This window comes from Rana temporaria, chromosome 2, assembly GCF_905171775.1.
Source record: "Rana temporaria chromosome 2, aRanTem1.1, whole genome shotgun sequence".
NCBI lineage: Eukaryota > Metazoa > Chordata > Amphibia > Anura > Ranidae > Rana > Rana temporaria.
The window spans coordinates 349758817-349774473 of NC_053490.1; the positions used below are offsets into that span (position 1 = coordinate 349758817).

The window sequence follows — 15657 nt, forward strand, 5'->3', positions numbered from 1 at the left end:
GAAACAGGGGTGGAGGTTCATCTTCCAGCAGGAAAATTACCCTAAACATACAGCCAAAGCTACAATGGAATTGTTTATTTTAAAGCATATTCATGTGTTTGAATGGCCCAGCCAAAGTTCAGACCTAAATCCAATTGAGAATCTGTGGCAAGATTTGAAAAGTGCTGTTCACAGATGCTCTCCATCCAATCTGACAAAGCTTTAGCTATTTTGAAAAGAAAAATGGGCAAACATTTAACTTTCTGATGTGCAAATCTGGTAGAGACATACCCAAAAAGACTTGCAGCTTTAATTGCACCGAAAGGTGGTTCTACAAATGTACTCCACACTTTTTAGATATTTATTTGTAAAAAAATAAAAATAAACCCTTAATTTCCCTTCCACTCTACAGATATGTGCCACTTTGTGTTAGTCTATCACATAAAGTCCCAATAAAATAAATTACGTTGTTGGTTGTAACATGACAAAATGTGGAAAATTTCAAAGGGTATGAATACTTTTTCAAGACACTATATACCTCAAAGGGTACATGCAGGTGATTAAAATTATGTAGTAACATACAAGAATGTGCTGCTATAAGCCTGATAAGATAGACTTCCACTGTGAGGGAGATTGGAATGGAAACAACAATGGCTAGTTTAACAGACATTAAAAGTGAAGTATGGGTTTCCTTTTTTGTGCTTACATCTATTCTATGTGAGCTGCTGATATCTATAAACCTTCCCAGCCCTTTCAGAAGTGCCCCTATTCTGTTAAAATCAAGATAAATACTTGTGGGAGGTTCTACAGACTTTCATACAGCATCATCCGGACAATGCTGTGAAAATAGAGTCTGGATACACCCCCTTCCCTGTCATTTTGCTTGACTGATGTCCTCTCTCCTCCCTCTGCTTGTTTCTGAGACTTCACAGAGCATAGCTGCTCCCCCCTCCCTTCTCTCTCCTCCCCCTCCCAATCTATCAGCACAGCCATGTCTCTTAGATGAGGGGGGGACAGTGGCAGGGTGTGTGTTGGTAAGGATGTTCACACCCCCTGAAACTTTTCAAACTGAAAATAGACTGTTTTTGCCAGCTGAAGGAAAGTTCATATGCACATGCTGTAAAAACGAAAAAAGGTAGGAAAAAAAGACTAGCTGATAAGTGACTAGTGTGATATGTACTAGCAGTGGCGTAGCATGGGGGGGGGTGCCGTGGCCGCATGGGAGGGGGTGCCGTGGCCCCCGGGCGCAACATTGGGGGTGGGCGAAAATCCCACAACAATTGGTGTCACTTTGCCTTAATTCTCTGCACTGTGTCCCCTGCGATCTGCCACCATATTGCGGCAGCTGGCGCCCTGTGATTGGATGAATGTGGTCATGTGCTGCTGCGGGGCTGGCCAGTCCTTGAGCGTGAAGACTGCTCCTGGAGTCCCGCCCGCTCTTCTGTAAGCCACCTCCTTCTTCTCCTCCACCCTTCCTTCTGACCGCGCTGGATCTGGAAGTGGGACTTCATCTGTGGCAGACTGTGATCAATGGTGAAAAAAAAAAGGTGAGTGTGTGACCCGTCTCAGATGGGAGCAGACGCCAGTCAGCGAGCAGTTGGGGAGAGTCACACGCCACCGCACTGCCATTACACATGTTAATCCCAGCCAGCAAGCTCACACGCATCATGCCTGCCGGCCTAAACTGTTACATGCCAAAAGCCCCCCCCAAGGGACATGCATGTTGAGTTACATAGAAGTGTAGTGTACAGTATAGGGGTCAGTGTAGTGTACAGTATAGGGGTCAGTGTAGTATAGGGGTCAGTGTAGTGTACAGTATAGGGGTCAGTGTAGTGTACAGTATAGGGGTCAGTACAGTATAGGTGTCAGTGTAGTGTACAGTATATGGGGTCAGTGTAGTGTACAGTATAAGGGTCAGTGTAGTATACAGTATAGGGGTCAGTGTAATATAGTGTACAGTATAGGGGTCAGTGTAGTATAGTGTACAGTATAGGGGTGAGTGTAGTATACAGTATAGGGGTGAGTGTAGTATACAGTATAGGGGTCAGTGTAGTTCTCAGTATAAGGGTCAGTGTAGTATAGTGGTCAGTCTAGTTCTCAGTGTAGTATAGTGGTCAGTGTAGTTCTCATTGTAGTGTAGTGGACAGTATAGTGTTCAGTGTAGTATAGTGGTCAGTGTAGTCCTCAGTGTAGTGTAGTGGTCAGTGTAGTGGACAGTATAGTGGTCAGTGTAGTTCTCAGTATAGTGGTCAGTGTAGTATAGTGGTCAATGTAGTTCTCAGTGTAGTGTAGTGGTCAGTATAGTGATCAGTGTAGTTCTCAATGTAGTGTGTAATGGTCAGTAAAGGAATCAGGTTGGTCAGTGTTGAAATCAAGTAGGTTAGTATAGTGGTCAGTATAGGAATCGGAGAGGTCAGTGTTGGAATCAGGTAGGTCAGTACTATTGTTTTTGAAGGGACTCAGGGAGCGCTAAAAGTCTGCAGGTAACGGGGCGCAAATTACTTGCCTTGCCCCGGGTGCTGACAACCCGCACTATGTGTGCTAAACCCACGCTATGCCACTGTGTACTAGTTATTTAACCCATCCCATAATTCTCCTTTAATCTATGGATGACACTGCTGACTTCTATTAATATTATTTGTTAGGAGAGTCTGGAGAGTGCGTTAATGGGAACTCACCAGGAGATGGAGATGTTTGGCAGTCAAACAGCATTTCCAGACAAGTTATTGCATCGCAAGGAGTCTCTACAAAACCAGCTGATCAGCATTCGTGTGGAACTGTCACAGGCCACTACAGTAAGAATTCAGAAAAATATATTTTCCTCCATTTTAACAGTTATATAAATGTGCTTAGCAGTGGAAAATAAGAACTATGCATGATATGTATACATCCATGACTCATTTCTAATGCGAGATTATAATTGTTTTCCAATTTGTTTTTCAGGCATTAAACAACAGCACTATGGAATATGAGATCCTAGAGGCAGAGGTTTCTGCTTTGCATGATGCTTTGTGGGAACAGCTAAATCTCAACATACAGGTAAGAATGGAATGTCAATTAGGCATCCTTTACATGGGTGGTTGGCCTGGTTGGGGGTGGTAAAAATATGTGATTGAGCTGTGATTTTACCACTCTCCCGACTACTTAGCCTCATTTTAACATGACCACCAGCCATGTTTAGTACACACAGCTGTGGTGCTGTGCAGCAAAATTTGTACCACAGGTCACTTTTGGCAGGCAGTACCTCTGCCAAATGTGACCCAGTGCTGCAGGCTGTTAAGGATTAAAATAGGCATCCAGGAGGCGAAATATAACTTCTCAGCCACCTGTCAAATGCTTCTGAGAAGTGATACACTGCAGATCTCTTTTTAGAGGGATGGTAATAATCGCTGCAAGACCCTTAAAGCTGAAGGCTGAGTATTCAATAGACTTTGAGTAATAGGATTGTACCTTCAGGTGATTGGACACTGGCAAAGCTTTAAAGGGATTGCCCCCTGTGCGAGTCCTCAGTTTTTTGCTAGTGTCATAAGGTGGAGAAATCACTTTTAGCTTACTTGGATTCTGGATTGGTGCAACCTCAATATAACCTTGGGAGAGACGTATCTGGACCCTACACTGTGGGAATGGCCTGTGGTGTTGTTTCGGGCACTGGATCCTGCATGAGCACTCAACCCAACACTCTGTGCAACAAATGTAGTTAGTGGCAGGGTACTATAAAGGTACAGGGCCTTGGTACATCTTTATAGAACCCAGACCATGAAGACCCCTCCGGGGTTATGCCCACTTTGAAGGGTGAAGCCTGGACTCCAGGCAAAAACCAGCATTGTGGACAGGTAAGACTAGGGTCACCGTGAGTGTCTGGCCATTACTGAAAAAAAATGGTATTGTGTTTGGAATGTATAAATGTTTACAGTGTAAACTTTTTTAACTTGGCGCTAAAATTCAACCATTTAGAGCTCAGGCTCAGGTGGATGACCAGGTTGTACATCATACCACAGGTCACACACTTACCTGCTATTTCCACCTAGAGCTCCTTGTAAGGCACTTCTTCCCACCCTCTTGCCATGAGGACTTTGTTACTGAGTCTGTTCCCTATTTATAGCATTCTCCTAGACACGCTTACCTTTAGAATACTCGGTAAGTACCCCACCCTCTGGCAGTTCACACTGCCCTATGCAAACTGCTGGGAGTGTAAGTTAAATATTAATGACACCCCAAAATCAGTTTGCATATACCAGTGTGATCTGCAAATTCGGACAGAAATCGGATCGCATGGATGTGAACACCCATACGATCCAATTCTGCTGCGGACCAAAAAAAAGGGTCCTGGATGAGTTTTTCGCACATAAATTGCATGTGATTTGCAGTGCAGTGCAGTGCAAATTACATCCGATCTCGGACAATGCTGCACCAGCACTAAAGGAGGACCAGCCTTGGTATATATGATTGATGATGTAAACTTTATTGATACAAAAATGAATCATTCAAACAGGGGCACAATGGCCCACCCTACTAAAAAACTTTAAAATAGGATTTTTTAATACAACTTACCTGTAAAATCCTTTTCTTGGGAATACATCACGGGACACAGAGCCTTAATTACTTAATGGGTTATGTAGTCACCACAGGTGATTGGACACTGGCAAACCCAATTAAAATTGAGTTTCTCCCCTATATAACCCCTCCCAAATGGAGAGTACCTCAGTTCAAAGCAATAAGTGTTCCACGTTTAACTCTGAAGAGGGGCGGGAGCTCTGTGTCCCGTGATCTATTCCCAAGAAAAGTATTTTACAGGTAAGCTGTATTAAAAAATCCTATTTTCTTGATCATACATCACGGGACACAGAGCCTTAATTACTTAATGGGATGTCCCATAGCAATGCTAAAATTGAGGGAGGGAGACACAGATCAGAATAAGACCGCCATCGGGCCAGAGGATCTATACTGCTGCCTGCAGCACACTACACCCGAAGGCGGCATCCTCGTACCCTCTCACATCTACCTGGTAGAATTAAGTAAATGCATGGACCGAAGACCAAGTAGCAGCCTTACAGATCTAAACCATGGAGGCCTGGTGATGCACTGCCCATAAAGCACCAACTGCTCTAGTCGAGTGCGCTTTCATCTGAAAAGGAGGGATCTTCTTTTCTAAACCATAGGCCTGAATAATGACTTGTCAAATCCAACTTGCAATAGTGGATTTTGATGCTGCATGGTCCTTCCTTGGGCCTTGTGGCAGAATAAACAGACAATCAGTCTTCCTTATCTGAGCCATAGCTTGCAGATAAACCTTTGCCACTCTTACAACATCTAGAAAGTGTAGATTCTCTTCCTCCGCAGACTGCAGATCTGGAAAAAAAGACGGTAGGACTATATCTTGATTCAGATGGAATCGTGAAACCACCTTAGGTAAGAAAGTTGGGTGAGGACGCAGCACCACCCTGTCATCATGAATAATCATATACGGTTCTTTACACGAAAGAGCCGCCAATTCCGATACCCTCCTTGCGGAGGATATGGCTACAAGAAAAAACTGTTTCTTTGTCAAAAGACTTGGAGAAACCGGGTGTAAAGGTTCAAAAGGTAGTTTCTGTAAAACAGATAATACCAAATTCAAATCCCATGGGCACACGGGAGACTTAACCGGTGGATTCAAATGCAGTGCTCCCTGAACAAAGGCCCTGACAAGGTAATGAGAGGCAAGAGGTTTTTGAAAGAATACCGACAAGGCCGAGATTTGGCCCTTGATGGTGCTCAAAGCCAACTTCATATTTAAGCCCAACTAAAGAAAGCCAATAATCCTATTAATGGCATACTTCCTAGGATGCCACCTTCTGGGTTCACACTTGGAAACATATGCCTTCCAGATTCTGTAGTAGATGAGCCTGGAGGCCGGCTTCCTAGCATTAACGAGTGGATAGGACTGGTTCTGAGAGCCCACATTTCCTCAGAATGTGGGTCTCAACAGCCAAACCGTCAAATTTTGACTTTGTAAGGCAGGATGGAAAATTGGACCCTGCGACAGTAGATCTGAGCATAGTGGGAGAACCCAAAGTCTTCCTACTGCCATTCTTACCATTTCTGCATACCAGGGTCTCCTGGACCAAGCCGGGGTGACCAAAATCACTGACTTTCCTTCCCTCTTGACTCTCTGAAGCAATCGTGGAAAAAGTGGAACTGGAGGGAACGCATAAATCAGAGAATAATGATCCCATGAGATTGTCAGGACATCTGACCCTTGGGCACAGGGATCTCTTGTTCTTGACACAAAGCTGTCCAGCTTTTCGTTGAACCTGGAAGCCAACAGGTCCACATCTGGGGTTCCCCATTTCTGACATACGATTTGAAACATGTCGGGGTGTAGAGACCATTCTCCTGGATTCAGCTGCTGGTGGCTTAAAAAATCTGCCTGCCAATTTTCTACCCCTGGAATGAAGACCGCAGATAGACAAGGAATATGCCTTTCTGCCCAGGCCAGGATGTGATTCACCTCTTTCTGGGCGTCCAGACTTCTGGTGCCTCCTTGGTGATTGATATAGGCCATGGCTGTAACATTGTCGGACTGAATCCGAACAGGCCAACCCTGCAGTCTGTAAGACCAAACTTTGAGGGCCAGATGAATTGCCTCAATCTCCAGAATGTTGATGGGTAGGAACCTTTCGGCCCCGGACCACTTCCCCATGTCAGATGCTTTGGTACGTGTCTATAATCATGCCCAAATACTCTAGCCTTCTTTGAGGTTGCAGGGAGAATTTTTCCAGATTGAGGACTCAGCCTAGGTACTCTAAATATTCCACTGTGCTGTGCACATTTTGGCCCAAGCGTGCAGTGGACTGATCTTTGATCAACAGATCGTCCAGATCTAAGGGCTGTTTCTGCTATGCCTCATGCCCTTAGCCTTGCTAGGGCCGGGGCCAGTATTTTTGTGAACACTCGGTGGTGCTGTAGCCAACCCTGAAAAGAAGGGCCACAAACTGAAAGTGGTGCTGATCCACGGCAAACCTTATAAATCTTTGGTGAGCGGGGAATATTGACACATGTAGATATGCATCTCTGATGTCTATTGATGCCAGGAATTTTCTCCCCGAAGGGTGGAAACAACTGAACGGACAGACTCCATGTGAAGGGAGCGAATGTTCAGAAACTGATTTGGGCTTTTCACATCTAGGATTGGTCTGACATCCCCATTTGGCTTTGGAACCGTGAAAAGGTTTGAATAGAATCCCGAACCCTGATCCTCTGGCGCTAACTCTATGATTACCCCTTGGGACAACAGGTGTTCCAAGGCCAACAGTAAAGGCCTTATTTTTTCTGGAGCTTTGACAACTCTTGACCTCAGAAAACAGGGTGGTGTAAGTTCTCTGAATTCTAGCTTGTAGACTGAGGACACTGTGGAGATGATCCACTTGTCCTGAACTTAGTTCTGCCAGGCGTTTGCAAATTGCAGCAGCCTTCCCCCCACTCGGCCGAGCGGGGGAATCTCTTCATAGGGACGTTTTGGGGGTCTGCGTAGGCTTTGAACCCCAAGCCCTTGGGCTTGGCTCTGGGCCTTTCCCCTAGTGTTAGACTGGGGAGGCCATCGCCACTGTCTGGAGAATGAGGTTCCAGGGACTGAAGAAAGAGAACACTTAAATGAAGACGTTTACTCTTCTTAACCGGCAACAGAGTAGACTTGCCTCCGGTAATCTTTTGCATGTATTTATCCAAGTCATCCCCAAACAGGCGTCCTCCCCCAAAGGGGAATGCTGCCAAGTATTTCTTGCAAGAAACCTTGGCCTCTCAATGTTTTAACCAAAGGGACCTGCGCATGTGTACCTGCAGGAGATTCAAGCGGGATGCTTGCTGAACAGAGTCCATAATCACATCAATCGCAAAACACAAGGCCTTAGGAAGGTTTTTGTTTGCACAAGAAATAGCTGCATCTATAGCAGGTACTCCCCATTTCTTAGTGAAACCTTCCTCCATAGGACAAATGAGGGAAAACTGCCTAGGAGGAAAAAACAGTTTATCTGGGTGAACCCAGTCATTATACATCAGTTTATCCAGCAAGGGATGAACTAAAAAGGAGTATGCAGCCTGTGGGTTTTTTCAGGATTCCCAAAGAGGAACCAGAGTACCTAGAAGCTTCAACGGGAGGCAATTTGTAAGTGGCACACATCATCTCTGCATAATATTGCACCTGCATTTTTCACCCTTGGAAGGCACATCTGATGAGAGAGCCAGAGCAGATGAAGGGGATCTACCCCGTTCTTTTGCTATCTTTCAAGAAGGTTGCCATAATAGTAGCAATCATTCCTTCTAAGCCATCCAAAGCAACTTTTAAAGCGTCCTCAATGACGTATACAGGATCTGCCATAGGAGAAGCTGCAAAACCAGACAGGGGCACATGATCATCCTGTGAGGCTGCTACCAGACTGACAGAGGGGGGTGGTAAACTGCAGGCAAGCTCAGAATCCTTAGTCGTACGCTGGAAATTTCTGGTGCCTCTTTTACTAGCCCTTGTTCCTCTTCTCGGGGACACAGTCCTTACTGCAAAGCAAAGGTACTATCCACAAAATAAATGCAATCACTGCTGTGCTATAGTCTTTCAAATAAACATATATCAGCTCATTTCACAACCTGATGCTGAGTAAGAGTCTTAGGTTTGCCTGGTTCAATCCACAGGGTTGCTTACAGCCTACAGCTCTGTGTCCATACCGCTTTACATAAGGCTTCTGGTGTGCTGGGCTTTTAAACCAGCCTCTTGGCGCCTGCACATAGGTGTTCCGCACACAGGCACTAGCAACCAAGGCCCTTCCCCTATCCATGTCTCACTAAGGCCTCGTACACACAACCGGACAGTCCGCTGAATACGGTCCGCCAGACCGTTTTCAGCGGACATGTCCGGTCGGAGATTACTGTCTGATGGTTGTACACACATCAGACAGAAATGAGAGACAATCCGCGCGGACAGACAGCGCGGTGACGTGTCTGCGCCGTCGCCGGGACAATGACGCGGCGACGTGCGCAACGCTGAAAGGTCAATGCTTCCACACATGCGTCAAAGTCATTCGACGCCTGCGAGGGATGGTCGGACATGTACGGTGAGTCTGTACAGACAACCGAACATGTCCGACGGACAGGATTCCAGCGGGCATGTTTCTTAGCATGCTAAGAAACATTTGTCCGCTCGAAAACGGTCGGGCGGACAAATGAACGCTGGAAACCTGTCCGATCGGCCGTACACACGACCGAACATGTCTGCTGAAACTGGTCCGCGGACCAGTTTCAGCAGACATGTTCGGTCGTGTGTACGGGGCCTAAGACAGCTAAAAGCACGCTCCCGGCACACGCATGCCGCTGTCATGGCAGCGCCCAGAACGAGGAAAGGGGGGAGAGATTACTGGGGGCATAATTGGGGACCCCTGTATGCGTTTTTGTGGCAGAGCCTGCAGCGGAAGGAGGTGAGTGGTGTTTAAATTGACCGACTTCACTGAGCTTGTTCCTGGATAGCTTTGTAAGAATACACCAGGTATGCACTTACTCCCTCCAGTGGCGAAAACCAGGAAAGATATCCTACTCACAGAAGATAAATATAAAAATTTAAATTATCCTCTTCTTACCTATGACCTTGTGTGGAGCTCATGTGCCTGCTGGTGATGGTCCGTGACAAAGTGGCTAATGTATTCGCTTACTTAAGGCTCTCATTTTTCAGTCTTCTGGTGAGTTTAACCCCCTTGGGGAGAGTGCATCACGTGGTGGATTGAGATCATTGTTTTCCCTGGTGGAAGGTGCACGCTAGGATTACCACTACTGAGACTACATTCAGCACTTTGGATTGTTTACATCACCTTGACTACATCTAAGACTTTCTTTATTCAGTGTTTTTTACCACGAGTCTATCATTATTGATTTTTTAGCGTTGTTTTGTGTATTTTAATACTACATAGACTGAACTGTTTTATTATTATACTATGTATGTATATATATATATATATATATATATATATATATATATATATAAATAACTTTGCATTAAAGTGGTTTAAAGCTAAAACATTTGTTACCTTAATGCATTCCCAGCTTTAATGTAAAAAATGTTTTAGGACACTCCCTCTCTTAATACTCCTGGATCGATCCAATGGGGGCTCAGCCGTACTGTGTGTGTCAATAGACGCAGGAGTAAGCCTGCAGGTGTGCCTCACAGGAAGCAGCTTTCTATGGGGCTCTACAGTGAAGAGGAGGTTCGGGGGCTGCTCTGTGCAATACCCATTAACAGAGTAGGTAAGAATAAGATGTTTATTTACAGAGAAGTTGCAATCATATATTCGTATATGTAATATTATTTGAATTAGATTAGGGGTGTCCAAATCTGTTTCATCATGGGCTGCATCTGTAAGACTATATAAATGTATCTAGTCCTGATCATATTAAATAATTAAACATTTTTTATTCAAAAATTCGGAATTTCGAAAATAAAATAAAAAAATTCGGAGTTTCGAAAATTTGAAAGTTTTCAAAATTCAGAATTTTCAAAATTCAGAATTTTCAAAATTCAGAATTTCCGAATCTTCAAAATTCAGAATTTCCGAATTTTCGAATCTTCAAAATTCAGAATTTTAGAATCTTCAAAATTCAGAATTTTAGAATTTTCAAAATTCAGAATTTTAGAATTTTCAATTTTTTTATTCTAAAATTCTGAATTTCTAAAATTCTGAATTTCTAAAATTCTAAAATTCGAAAAATTAAATTTAGAATTTCAGAATTTCTAAAATTCTAAAATTCAGAATTTCTAAAATTCTAAAATTCTGAATTTCGAAAAATTCAAAAATTTAGGATTTCAGAATTTCTAAAATTCAAAAATTTAGAATTTCAGAATTTCGAAAATTCGAAATCCAAATTTTCGGATTTGTAAAATTCGAAAATCTTAGATTCTAAAATGGGAAATTTCCGAATTTTTAGAATTTCCGAATTTTCGTTTTTATTTCGTTTTCATTTCATTCGTTTTTTTCACAAATTCGGAAAATTAGTTTTTCCGTTTATTTAGTTTTTTGCTTTTTTGGAAATCCGAAGATTCAGAATTCCGAATTTTCGAATTCTCGAATTAAACATTTTTGGAAATTTTTGGAAATTTGGATTTCCAAATTCGGAAAATTCGGAATTTTCAAATTTTCTAAATTCCGGATTTTCGAATAAAAAATTGAAAATTCGAAAATTCCAAATATTGAAAATTCGAAAATTCTGAATTTCCGAAAATTTGTTTTTATTTCGTTTTCGTTTCATTCGGTTTTTTCGGAAATTCGTAAAAAAAAATTTTTCCGTTTTATTTGTTTTTTGCTTTTTCGGAAATCCGAAAGTTTTGAATTCCGAATTTTCGAATTTACGAAAAAAACGAATAAAACGGAAACAAATAATTTTTTGAATTTTCGATGAAAAAAAAAACGAAAATAACAAACGAAAAAAAAAAACGAATATTTTGGCAGTGCACATGTCTATTGAAGAGGCGGTCTAGAGAGAGCATGCCAAACACGTCCTCTCCAAACACGTGCTCTCCCCCAGCAGGCTTCGCGGAAGGCAAAGCATTGTGGGATTGTACAGCTGCTCTCTGGGTAATGTAGTCTATAACAGGCCAGGGCAAATGGAGTCTCTTTTCTCCCTGTACTCTCTGCGGTACCAGGACAAAAACAGGTGGCTCTAACTCATCTCGGCCACAGGAGGGATCCTTCTCGATCAGCAAATGGTAGTCTTTTATATCACATTACAAAGGGTGATACACACACACATATATATATACATACCGTATTTATCGGCGTATATCGCACACTTTTTTGCCCTGAAAAAGAGGGCAAAATCGTGGGTGCGCGATATACGCCGATACCCGCTTCCCGCGCTTTGTTCGAACCACTGCGCTGACATATACCGAGCGCAGTACACTCGGGTATAGTCGGGCAGGCTCGGCTCCTCTCGCGGTCACGTCGTGTGCGTCGTGTGCGTCCTGTACGTCGTTTACGCGAGAGGAGCCTAGCCCGCCCGACTATACACGAGTGTACTCCGCTCGGTATATGTCGGTGCAGTGGTTCGAGCAGAGCGCGGGAAGCGGGGATGGCCGCAGAAGGACGCCGGACTGGACGAGGCCGCCGATGGACGCCCTGGACGACGGGCAGGAGACGATGGACGACGGGCAAGACACCGACGAGGGGCATCCAAACTGTAAGTATTTTTTTTTATATAGTCTAGCCAAGCCTATAGCTGACTGTAGGCCATTCCTGGAGTGTGACACTTTTAGGCAGGCGACTCAGTGAGCTGCAGTGCATAAAATATATATCCACTGCATTCTATTCCAACCAAGCCTATACCTGACTGTAGGCCTTTCTTGATGTACGTGTTCAAAGACCTTGTAAAGATTGATTTTAATGAATTAAACAAGATTGCACCCAGGAGTTGGCGTTTTCATCATCTTGCTCGCCATACTAAGCCTACCTGGCCCGCAACACAGTACTGCTTGGGGGTCCATTGGATATGGAAAGTTCAACCATAAGGAGAGGGGGGGGGGGTTTCATATGCACCTGTTTACAGCATCATATGTTTTTTTTAAGCACAGCAGCACTTTTGAAAGGAATTTGGGAAAGGAACTTATCAACTCAGAATTGCTATATGTTTATGTGCACATCTTTTTTGGACTTTCACTGGTCACATGCTTAATATTGCACTATTTCACAAGGCATCTTTCAGGACAGCCCCTTGAGAGATAGTGACTCCTCCCACAACCACAGGAAACACGTTCTTCCTCCAGACCTTTAAAGGGAGGTGCCTCCCTGCCATACCTCAGTTTTTGTGTTTCCTCCTGCTAGAGGGAACATCTTCTGTGAGGGGAGTCAAGGGCTTCCAGGTCATCCTGGGAGACGGGACTTTCCTCTCAAATTTTCCTCCATAGGAGACCACTGTCCTCCCGCTCTACCTGGGCATGCAAACGGTAACTTCGGGCTCCTCTTCTCCCCGCAGTGCTCAGAGGAGCCAAAGACGGACCTGCTTGTCCGGGAATGGTGGTCGCGTGTGCACCACCGCCATTTTGGTGTAGCCCAAAGACGGAGCAGGTCGCCAGGTCGGCGTGAACGTAATTTCTGGAGTAAACACTGGGGGAGGAGGCAGGACAGTAGCTGGTGGTTATTTCCGGTCCGGTGCAGAGGAACTATGGGAGTCCGGAATCGGCGTGTGAAGCCAGAAGGATGCTGTACACCTGCAATGGAGGACGTGGCGGATACAGCAGTGGGGACAGGCACCGGCAAGACTCAGGTAGGAGGCAGCGGTTAAAGTCTGCCTATTCCTTACCTGTGAATTTTGGGTCTCCCCTCTTTTTTTCTATTCCCCTAGTGGCAAGGGGCATGTCTGGGCACTATAGGTGTTTCATGTTTTCGTTCTTAGTGCACCTATTTGGGGTGGTCCATCGGCAGAGATGGGTCTCACTAAGGATCCCCTGTTTTCTTCCCCTTTTTTTGTCTTCTCTCCAGGCCAAGGTTTCTGACCCAGGAAAAAAGAGATGTCATTCATGTAGGACAAAGATGGGAGAGAATTGGAAGAAAGCTTTATGCAACACTTGCATTTCTTCTTTAATTCAGGAGGAATCAACCTCTGTACAGGAGGAGTTGGTTGCCTCTGTAAAGAAATAACTTTTTGCCATGATTCAAACTTTTCGGGACTCATTAGTTAAACCCGGCTTCTAGTCAGTCCTCCACTTTACAGTCTTCCCAGGGGGTGGCAATGCCAGTGTTAGAAACTCTGGCTGAGGAACCTGTTAACAGGGAAGTACAGTCCCATGTACCTTCTAGTGAGGATTTGGAGGACTCAGGGGAGGAATCAGAAGTGGCCCCTTCCAAATTTAAATTATCCCTGGAAGAGGTGGATGTTACTCTTGGCCTAAATGAGGAAAAAGAAAGAGTTAAGTTTACATGACCGCATGTATGCAGGCCTAAGTGAACACAAGGGTCGGACATTCCCAGTCCATTCGGTCATCTCTGATGCCATAAAGAAAGAATGGCAGGATCCGGAGAAAAATAATGTTTTCTCTAAGGCCCATAAGAGACGCTTTCCTTTTGAGAAATATCTCTCTGCAGTGTGGAACAAGGTCCCTAAACTGGATGCGGCCTTCTCTCAGGTCTCCAGGTCCACTGATCTGTCTTTTGAAGACATGGGGGTTCTCAAAGACCCTATGGACAAATGCATGGCTCTCTTGCTCAAATGATCATGGCAGTCAATCGTGAATTAGATACTGCAGTATTAAAACCCAGTATGGTGAAAACAAATATGTGCAAACAAATATGACTAATCAAAACAGTCAATATAAGATCACTGTCAGGGCACTAACCTTTTACGGTCGCATTCCCCAGTTGGCTCTGGGTGGAATCGAACCCTGGATCTCTTCATTGCTGGTCCGGGTCCTTGCCTCTGAGCCACTGCTCAGTGTTATTCTGTTTGCTGTCCGTTGGAGCCTGGTGCTGAACCTATGTTACTTTGGACCAATCAGTGGCCTGAGCGGCCTATTTAAGCCAGCCCCTTCCTCCTTGCTAATTGCTGGTTCGTTGTCAGCTTTACCTGAAGTACCTTTGAAGATTACCTGTATTCTGACCTGTTTTGACCCGGATTTGGACTTGACGACTCTTTGCCTTCTCCTACGCTTTGACCTCCTGGCTTGTTTCCGTCTCCACGTCACGTGACTTCTGCCTCTGATGAAGTCACGTGACGTGACGCAACGCGTAAGGCCATAAGCTAGACGTAAACCGGAAGTGACGCAGAACCCTATTCGTCAACCCGGAATCGTTATTCGACGTCTATTTTTCATTATGCGTGCAAGCATATTTTTTACTTAATAAACTGCTCCTGATTTTTCAACTTCACGATGGGAGTTCCCTTTCTCTTATTCTTCTATTTTTGATATTTACCAACATCCTCTGGTGAGCCTCCATCTTTCTGAAGCCTGACATTGTGGATTACAGTGGAAAAGCCTAGCAGGCGACGTGGACGTGTGTTCAGCACCCCTATGCGCATGCTCACAACTACGCCGGTGCAACTTCCTTAGATTCTCCGGCCCATCGGCTTACACCGAGCGCATAAATTCACCCAGCCATACCCCCGTCTGGTGCAAAAGTACACCAGCTTTCTTCTCTTCCCCCTGGAGCAGAGTACTTTTGCGCGGAGCCATGTCTGATGTTGAGACTGAGAGGGACAGGAGGAAAAAAAAAATCTCAGCAGATGAGAGGTCTATCCTCACATCAGCCATCTCAATATTTGATGTGTTCCTCCATGGGGCACAGAGTGCCAGGACCAGCAGGGCCGGGAAACAAGAGATCCTGGAGAAGATCACCCTGGATGTCAATGCCCTTGGTCATGAATCCTGGACCTCTAGGGACATTGGCAAAAAAATTAATGACATGCGTCGGCGTGTCCGGGAGAAACTGGCCACCATCAGAAGGCACCACAGGGGCACGGGGGGCAGACCACTTTCTGTTGTGAGGTTGACCCTGGAGGAGGAGGTCATTGCTATGTGCCTGGAGCAGGAGCAGGTGGAGCGCTTGGAGGGCTTTGACTCCAGTGACCAGGACTTGTGGACAGGTAAGTGTGTTTTATTCCCCATCTGGTGTGTAGCATGTGAGGGGGTGGAAGGGAATATGTGACAAGTGTGTGGGTCCACCAACGTGTGAATGC

At 44.8% G+C, this 15657-nt stretch overlaps 1 protein-coding gene across 5 annotated transcripts in view; it reads left to right on the forward strand.

The window, feature by feature from the left end:
• PLEKHA6 (pleckstrin homology domain containing A6) overlaps positions 1-15657 on the forward strand; it is a 1721986-nt gene that overhangs the window by 1111081 nt on the left and 595248 nt on the right. For all 5 annotated transcript variants that reach the window (XM_040339539.1, XM_040339538.1, XM_040339541.1 and 2 more), the window contains exons 12-13: positions 2625-2774; positions 2923-3018. In XM_040339539.1, the coding sequence (XP_040195473.1) occupies positions 2625-2774; positions 2923-3018 (246 nt within the window). The remainder of the gene's footprint in view (positions 1-2624; positions 2775-2922; positions 3019-15657) is intronic.